The following is a 9,540-nucleotide window of genomic DNA, read 5'->3' on the forward strand; positions in this document are numbered from 1 at the left end:
ATAATATTTCACCCCATCATCTGGTATTTAATGGCCACTTTTCATTGGTTAAAAATGAGTCCCATCCTACTTAACGGTCATGTTGTATATCCTGTTTCACTCAAAAATTGAAATTTTGTTATAATTTGCTCACCCTCATGTGGTGCCAAAATTGAATGTCTTCTGTGGAACATAAAAGATGCTATTTTGATGAATGTTGCTAACTAAAAAGTTTTGGTTCTCATTGACTGCAACTGTGTTTTTATCCATACAATGGAATTCAATGGGAGCTGAATTGTTTGGTTACCAAGAGTCATCAAAATATATTTTTTCATGTAACACAGAAGTAAGAAGTTCATATGGGTTTGGAACAGAATCAGAAATTAACTTTTATATTACGGGTATTGATTTCCAGGGGCATTTTTTTTTTACATTTGTAAGGTTAATTTTTATAATTACCTTATTAATTGTATCCGTGTTGGCTTTAATGTAAAATACTTCAATTTAACCGTGCAGTTACTTAAATCAATCAGAATACTTTAAACTGTTACCAATAAACAATCTGTTTAAAACTGTATATAAGTTATATAAAAATATAGCCTCATAGGGCTGCAATATAGTGACCAAATTCATTATTGTTGTAATAGAGATTATTATTAGATAGAATACATGTAAAAACTTTTTGTGTTTGGTTAAACTGCACGTTATATTCTGTCTATAAAGACAAATAATAATAATAATAATAATACGTTTTATTTATAAAACGCCTTTCCATACCTCAAGGTCACTTTACATAGTGCTTACAAAACATTTGCACACCCACATACACAATACGAACACATAGGCCACATATAGCCACATTATTCAAAATGCATATAAAAAAGATACGTTTTTAGCTGAGTCTTGAAGGTAGACAAAGATGATATATTACGACGTGTAAGGGGTAGCGAATTCCATAATTTAGGAGCATTAACACTAAATGACCTACCACTTACAGTGGACAGCCGGAAACGAGGAATGGACAAAATACTAAGCTCAAATGATCTGAGGGTCCGGGCAGGAGAGTAGGAGTACAGTAGGTCAGACAGATATGGAGGCGCAAGACCATTTAATGCCTTAAATGTTAGATGTAATATCAGTGAAAGTGAATACGTGATGCCCCAGGTAGCCAGTGAAGATCATGCAGTAGAGGAGTAATGTGAGCAGAACGCCTGGTGGAGGTGAGAACTCTTGCTGCTGAGTTTTGAACATACTGTTACTAGAACTGTAAATAGAGCATTGCAATAATCCAGACGTGATGTGATTAATGCATGAATTAAGATTTCAGCATCAGCTGGAGTTAGAGAAGATCGAAGACGTGCAATATTACGGAGATGGAAAAAAGAGGTTTTAACAACAGAAGAAATATGAGAGGCAAAAGATAGAGATGAGTCAAATAAGACACCAAGATTTCGGACAGATGAAGAAGGCTTAAAATGAACCCCGTCAATTTCAAAGGACAGGTCCATCCTTTTGACTGAGGTAGCAGAGCCAATCATCAATATTTCAGTTTTGTTATTATTTAGTTTAAGGAAATTCAAGGACATCCAATGCTTGATATCCCTGATTCATGCAGTAAGTGAGTCAGGCAGTGATGACCTATCAGAGCTGGTGGTTAGGTAAATTTGAATGCCATGAGCATAGCAATGAAACTGAAGTCCATGCATGCGTATGATGTCACCAAGTGGATATATATAAATGATAAACAGAAGTGGACCAAGAACTGAACCTTGAGGAACACCCTGTGAAACTGGAGCAGTGGCAGATTTATACCCTTGTATTGTGATATACTATTTTATATCGCTGATGTATGAAATGAGCCAGGAAAGAGCTGAACCAGTGATACTGATATCAGAAATGTGAGAGATGAGTATTTCATGGCAGACTGTGTCAAATGCAGAGCTTAGATCGAGAAGAATCAAGATGTTTATTTAACCCAGAATCCATGGACAGAAGAATGTCATTAACCACACGAAGAAGAGCAGTTTCAGTGCTATGTGATGAACGAAATCCTGACTGATAAGGTTCAAAAAGGCCATTAGTATTTAAGTAAGATCTCAATTGTGAAGCCACAACTTTTTCAATAATTTTACTTAAGAATGGTAAATTTGAGATTGGTCTATAATTGTTCATGTCTAGATGGCCAAGAACCAGTTTTTTAAGAATGGGGGTCACCGCAGCCATTTTTAATTCTGCTGGAACAATGGTTAATCATGTGTGCTATGAAAGGTTCAACCTCAGGAACACACATCTTAAGCAAAACAGTAGGTGTAGGATCAATCTGGCAGGATGTCGAATTTGACTTCACAATTAGATCACTTATGGCAGCAGAAGTAGTGAGAGTAAAAGCAGAAAGAGAGAGATTTTACGATAAGTGAGCATTTTTTTCACAGGTGATGTAGAAATTGGAAAACTAAAACTGAAGTTTAGCTAAATCAGTTCCACTAACAAGAATATTATATAAGCCAGATGTACATATCAAATCCAATATATGACCCCTGGAGTGAGTAGCAAAAGTTACATGTTTGAGTTAGACTGAAACAGTCCAGAACAGATATCAGTTTGTTGCATTGTACAGTGTTTTCATGTATATTAAAATCACCAAGAAAAATTACAGATGAATAACTAGCACAGACAAGAGTAAGTAACTCACTAATCTCAGAGAAAAAAATCTGAATGAAATTTTGGAGGTCGATAAATTAAGAGTACAGCCATTGCTGTTTTGCCAGTCATTTTCAATGCAAGATATTCAAAAGATGCAACGTAATGGAACTCAATCTTAGATGTTTTGATACTCTCACGACAAACTACAGCCAACCCTCCACCTCTACGATGGAGACGAGGTTGAGAGAAATAGTTGTAGCCAGGTGGTGTTATGAGGTTTAAATTGAAAAAGTCATTGGGCACCTGCCAGGTTTCCTTCAAAAGTAGCATGTCCAGGTTTGCGTCAATGAAAATGTCATTTAGCACTGATGCTTTATCAGTTAAAGAGCGAGTGTTCAATAGTGCGCATCGCATATCTGAAGATGCAATATTGCCGTTTCCAAGGACGGGATCAAAGTGTAATGGTCTCAGATTTCCAAAGTTGATTACACGATTTTGCTGTTGTGTTATACTAAAAGCATGGGTGTTGGTACAGATAACCATGCCCATGACGTTAATCTAGTTTAGCGCAAGTTATGCAAAAACTCCTGTTATAATCACTGAAACTGCGAAATGAATCTAAATGACATATTTTCTGCATTTCGTTATTTACTATAAGAGAATTCGCAACAAAACAAAACTCTTTTCAGTGCTGACTAATCTTCTGACTGGCCATTGCATTCATAAGCTGTATGTGATGGTTATAACGTTATATCAACGCTGCAAAAAAAATCAGTCGTAATAGATTTAATTTAATTGTCCAGGGGGGAATTTTTGCCCCATGTCTTGAATTTGTGGGGAATTTTTGTTCTTTTTTTTGGCATTTTTGCCACAAGCCCCTGTTTATTTCTGACCCTGGTTTGGAATGAGTAAATGATGACATGATTTTTGGGTGAATGATTCCTTGAATCTTCGATGTGATGTAGTTGTTGACTAAGTTTACAGTCTCAGATTTAAAATTTAGCATTTAAAATGTACGTTCTAAATATGACTTTCTTTTGTGGAACATAAATAAAAAACAATAAATATACACAGAACACACACATATATTAAGTTTCGCTTTTTATTTCTCCTCTTTCCTATTACTTGTTTCACTTCTGTTTCAGTTTTTATAACCATTTCTTACTATGTGTAAGTTAGTTGTTGTTTTTTAGCATGTGTGTTTGGCTCAGTGTTATTTTTTAGGATTACTGATAAACTACCACTACTGTCATTTGATTTGTATTATTTGTATTTGTTATTTATTTTCATTTTAGTTACATTATGTCTGAATTTATTATGTCTGTATAGATATTTTATTAAGTTTTTAGTTTGATTTAATTTGACTTATTTTAATACTTTAACAAACTAAATGGAAATGAAATAATATATATATTGAATTTATAAATGTGTCTGTACATACACAGTATATATGTATATGTGTGTGGCTGTACACATATGTAGTTGTTTTTTTGGTGTTTGGCTTAGTGTTATGTTAGAATCATTATTATACTCATACCTTTTGTTCTTTAATATTTTGTATAATTGTTATATACAATTGTTTTTAGCTTTATTTTTTTTTTCATTTAAATGTTAAGTTTGGAAATTTTGTTGTATGCATATGTATGTGTGTGTGGTTGTACATACACATAAGTCGTTTTTTGGTGTTTGGCTTAGTGTTATTGGCTTATACTCTTATACCTTTTGTTCTTTAATATTTTGAATTGTTTTTAGCTTTAGTTTTTGTTTTTCATTTAAATGTTAAGTTTTGAAATTTTGTTGTATGCATTTGTCATTTTTATTGAATCTCTTTATTTTTTAAATCTGTATAGGTAGTATTTATAAAGTTTTAGCTTTTAGTTTTGGATCTGTTTTTAGTTGTTTTAATACTACAATTGATTGCTTCTGTTGTCCTCATTTGTAAGTCGCTTTGGATAAAAGCGTCTAATAAATGACTAAATAATAAAATAAAATAAAATATACATAAAAAAGGATATTTTGAAGAATGTTCATGCTGCTCTTCTCCATACAGTAAAAGTGTATGAAGATGATTACCATAAAGCAGACTGAAATTTAAGTCTTTATTTGCTGAAAATCTTTCGCTGCAGCTCTCATATTTTGAAAATGATTTTTTTTTTATTTAATTTTGAATGTTTTTTTTTCTTTCACTTATGCATGTTAAGTTACAAGTCAGTTACAAAGACTTATTTGACATATTTGATCTGTAAAATATTGGTGTGCAGAATTCATAAATGTCTAAATATATATTTATATATAAAACATTTTTGAATCATGCCCCACATTGGTGCCCTTCTGTGGTTGAAGACATCTATTAATCCAGAGAGGGGATGGGCGTAAAGGCTTAACCCTGATCTCCTGAAAGCACTGCCTCAAGATTCTCTTTATTTATCAATCCATCTGCCGGCATTTCGCATCTCCTCCTGAAACTGGATAATTTAACACGCTCCTGCACTGTTCACATCAAAACTTCCAGCAGAAAGAGACTTAATCCACCTTATCTGAAGACCTGTCGCAGCAGTGAGCGAAAGCCTAATCAAAGAGACAGGCAGGGTCACCCGGGAGAGGGTCTGGCGGATGGCTGTATGATTTCTAATTGAGGGAGACGCTCACACTAGGGCTTAGTCTGCTCATGGAGTGCTGTGGTGTTTTGGTTGAAGATCTCAGCTGGTAACTGTGTAGATGTAGGTTTAAACCCCATGAACTTTCAGCATTGTGCCTTTGAGAAAGGCAATAAACCCCAGGTAACCCCAGATGGATTTTCCCTGTAATTGAAATGCACATACACTATATACAATATAATACACAATATGAAAGAACATACAATACAAAACAGAGTATATATATATATATATAGAGAGAGAGAGAGAGAGAGAGAGAGAGAGAGAGAGAGAAAGAGCAACAAATCAGCATATCAGAATGATTTCTGAAGGATCATGTGACACTGAGGACTGGAGTAATCACAGGAATAAATTACATTTTACAATATATTCATATAGAAAACACTTATTTTAAATTGTAATAATATTTCAAAATATTACTGATTTTACTTTATTTTTATCAAACAATTGCAGCCTTGGAGAACCTAAGAGACTCTTCTCAAAAACATAAAACATCGTACCGTCTCCAAAGGTTTGAACTGTATTGTACTTGGATGAATCTCTTTTTTTAACATAACATCAAAAACAAGTAAAAAAACATGCTGAGCTGCTGTTTGGGTCATAACTTACATGTTTTGTCTTCTAAGGGGAGCTGAAAATGGTTGGTGAAGGAGGAGAGAGAAGGATTTGTTCTTGTCAGGCACTTCTGCTGGGCACCACGTGGGGACCTTTCCCTGGGAAGATTGAGGCGGCCACAGGAGGAAGTGACAAGGTGGGTTCACTTATTTGTTATCAGGGTGAATTCAAAAGGTACATTCATAAAAAACAGAAAAATCCAGAATTGATAACTATGACATTGGTGTGTCATTTGTTCATTTCTAAATACAGTCATTGTGACGTGACTTAACATATGTACTCTTGTGGGTTAGCCAGGTCAACATAATGTTTTATTTTGTATACAGTCTTAGTGAATTAGCGGGTCATTACAGTAAGGCATAGAGAGCGGATGGACCGATTGAGAGGAGAGCAAGGCACAGAAGTGAAATCATTTGAACGCTTTTTGTGTCCATTTTTGTGTTTGGAGGCCTTGGAGAAGGCGGTGTTGTGTTTTGGAGAGTACGAGAGGGAGTGCGAGTGTGTGTGTCACGGGTAATCTGTGCCCCTGGCAGGTTTACTCTGTGAAGCGGACTGGTATCGCAGGCCCATTGTTGTTGCTCCTGTCAGAACGGGGAGAGGCCGATGGAGGCCTGTGCTGGCCTGATAAGAGGAAAGAGGATTCAGCGGAGAGAGAGAGAGAGAGAGGCAGAAAGAGAAAGAAATGACTCAAGGACTTTGTCTTTTTCATGAAGTATTCCCACACAGTCAGATCCGCGCAAACCTCTCTCTCTTTCTGACGCTTCATTCTGAAGGTGAGGCTTTAAAAACGGACACCATACATACTGTAAGTGAGCACGTGGGTCGCACGTGGAAGGTCACCAAAGTGCGCACAATGTTTGTTTGGTTCTCATGGGTTTTTACTGGTGTTTGTAAGACAAGGCAATCATCACTGTTACTATGGCTCAATCTTAAAGGAACAGTTCACCTTAAAATGAACATGTACTGTCATCATTGTCATTCCAAACCCATAAGAATCTTTAAGAAATCATAAGAAACCTTTTTTATTATATCTGAGAGATTTGAGAGACTCAACTTGCATTGAAAGAGGAACCCAGGTGAGCAACCAGTGTAGCAACCAATTTATTCATATTAAAATACCCTAGAATAACAAAAAAATGTGTTCAGAAAACATGGGGACAACAATCAATTATACAGTTTAGTGCCACTATATATATTTGACAGCTGAATGCCACAATTGCCCAGGCAGAATCAAGTATTCCAGAGAGACATGTTATAATAATAACAATAGTATTTTTCTCTAAACTTGTGGACTTAGTTGCATCAGAAAAAAAAAGTTGTTTGAGACATGTTTTAAAGAAAGTCAATCATGAAGAATTGTTAAAAAAAGTTTTTTTGGTAACACTTTACATAAAGCCTTTTTGTATAATGAGTTCTAAAGGTATTCATAATGCACGTTATAATGCATTATATCTTTTCATAAATAATTGTAACCAAAGTTAAAATGCTTTTTGTTGTTTGTTGTGTGTTTTAAAGGGGTCGCATGATGCGATTTAAATTTTTCCTTTCTCTTTGGAGTGTTACAAGCTCTTGGTGCTCAGACTGTTTCCTGATCCTGGTAGAGTAGACTACAATTCCAGTGTCTGTTTCTATAAAGTGGGGCAGTTCCAACTTTGCAAGGACAGTCTGGCACTTCTGACTCGCAGCCTGTAAGTACGTTTTCATATTTAAAGAATTTGCCACTGATGATTCAAACGTGAGTTTTGAGCAGTGTAGAGTAGCGCTTGTTGTTTGTCATTTCTCCGATCACAAATGCAGACATGGTTTTATGTTTACGCGGCGCGATGCAATGCAACGTGTAAAAAGACAGTAGAAGTCATTATAATCCGTAATTATGTCCCCACTGGATGCAACAAATGCCTCGTTTATAATGGGTTTTATTGGTTTTGTCTCGTCTCTCCGGCCGGACAGGGCATCATCACAGTATGGTGAGGGGCGTAACATTTCCATCACACGCTTGAAGTATTCGGCCAATCACAACACACTGGATAGCTGGCCAATCAGAGCAGAGCTTTTCAGACCGATGAGCTTTGTAAAAATCGACGCGTTTCAGAAAGGCGGGGCATAGAGGAGAAACAATAATGTACAGTATGTGGAAAATAATGTGTTTTTTTAACTTTAAACGGCATAAACACATTTCATTACACCTAATACACAAAATAATGTTCTTTTTAGCAACATCATATGACCCCTTTAATGCATTATACTTTCTATAGGTGTAGTGTAAATAATATAAATGTGGTTACAATTATTCACAAGATCATATAATGCATTAAAATGTACTGTACATTACATACAACTGCTTTTATAATGCATCTTATATAAAGGCTGCATTATATATTGTAACGGGGCTGACGAGACGTGAGACGTGTGGATCCATCTGCAAGCTTTTATTAAAGAGACGTGGTATAACAGGCAGGGTCGAACAATGGCAAACAGGTATATGACAAAACACAAGAATAGTCCTAGGGCAAGCGTAGGTCACCGATCGGCAGACAGAATCACAGGGGCAAGACGAGAGGGAAAAATCCAGGAAAACAGGCAAAGATCAGAAACTAAAATGTACATAAACATATCATTGTTTTATTTAGCTTCCTTGCAACTGGTTGGAAATCATGATTAAATATTTATTTTATTAAATTATTTTATTCTATGATGAAAAAACTAAATTATTTTTATATTTTACTACAAGTAATTATACATGAAAGTACACTACTTTTCAAAAGTTTGATGTCAGTATGATTAATTGAAGTGTACTTTTATTCAGCAAGGACATATTAAATTGATCAAAAGTGACAGTTGTGTGTGTGTGTGTGTGTCTGTGTGTGCGTGTGTGTGTGTGTGTGTGACAATGTAAAAGTCTTTACTATTTCAAATAAATGCTGTTCTTTTGAACTTTCTATATTCATCAAGTATCCTGAACAAAAATTTCTCAACGCTTCAAAACACACATACACACACACACACGCACACACACGCGCGCACACACATGCGCACACACACACGCACACACACACACACACTCACTCGCACACACACACATGCACACACACACACACAAACACACATTGTAAAATATATTCAAATATGAAACATCGAGCATAATAGAAAAAAAATCTTATAAAATCTCACACACACAGGTTTGTTTTTATGGTTTATGGGGACTCTCCATAGGCGTAATGGTTAAATATATTCAAATATGAAACATCGAGCATAATAGAAAAATAAATCTTATAAAATCTCGTAACCCCAAACCTTTGAACAGTACATATATCTGTGTTTTTATTTTTGGAATGGTGTTCCTCATCATCATATTTGAAGGTCTGTGGCATCAAAAAGTTTAAAACCTCCTGCACTGAATCATATTCATATGTCCTCAAAGTTTAGCACACATGGACTGAAAGCCACAGCTCAACTCTTCATTTCGATTTCATGGAGTCTTAAACATGTACAGTGAATCTAAAAAAAAAACATGTGCCCTTTTCCGAGATAAAGCCATGGCCCCGTTTTTAACCAAAAGAAGAAAAAGTGAGCGGTAATAACTTACCATTCCACGAACAAATGCTCAATGTTTAAAGAGCAGAAAGATAACTCTTTGTTGCTGGCG

General features: G+C 35.5%; 1 protein-coding gene across 1 annotated transcript in view; it reads left to right on the forward strand.

The window, feature by feature from the left end:
- The window catches only part of LOC107559392 (zinc finger protein ZFPM2-like), a 47,356-nt gene extending 40,945 nt beyond the window's left edge, over positions 1–6,411 (forward strand). Inside the window, exons 4-5 of the mRNA XM_016243189.1 lie at positions 5,906–6,030; positions 6,343–6,411. Coding sequence (XP_016098675.1) covers positions 5,906–6,030; positions 6,343–6,411 — 194 coding nt within the window. The remainder of the gene's footprint in view (positions 1–5,905; positions 6,031–6,342) is intronic.
- The last annotated feature ends 3,129 nt before the right edge of the window (positions 6,412–9,540 follow it).

Source organism: Sinocyclocheilus grahami, unplaced genomic scaffold, assembly GCF_001515645.1.
Source record: "Sinocyclocheilus grahami isolate Dianchi unplaced genomic scaffold, SAMN03320097.WGS_v1.1 scaffold683.1, whole genome shotgun sequence".
In the NCBI taxonomy this organism is placed as follows: Eukaryota; Metazoa; Chordata; class Actinopteri; order Cypriniformes; family Cyprinidae; genus Sinocyclocheilus; species Sinocyclocheilus grahami.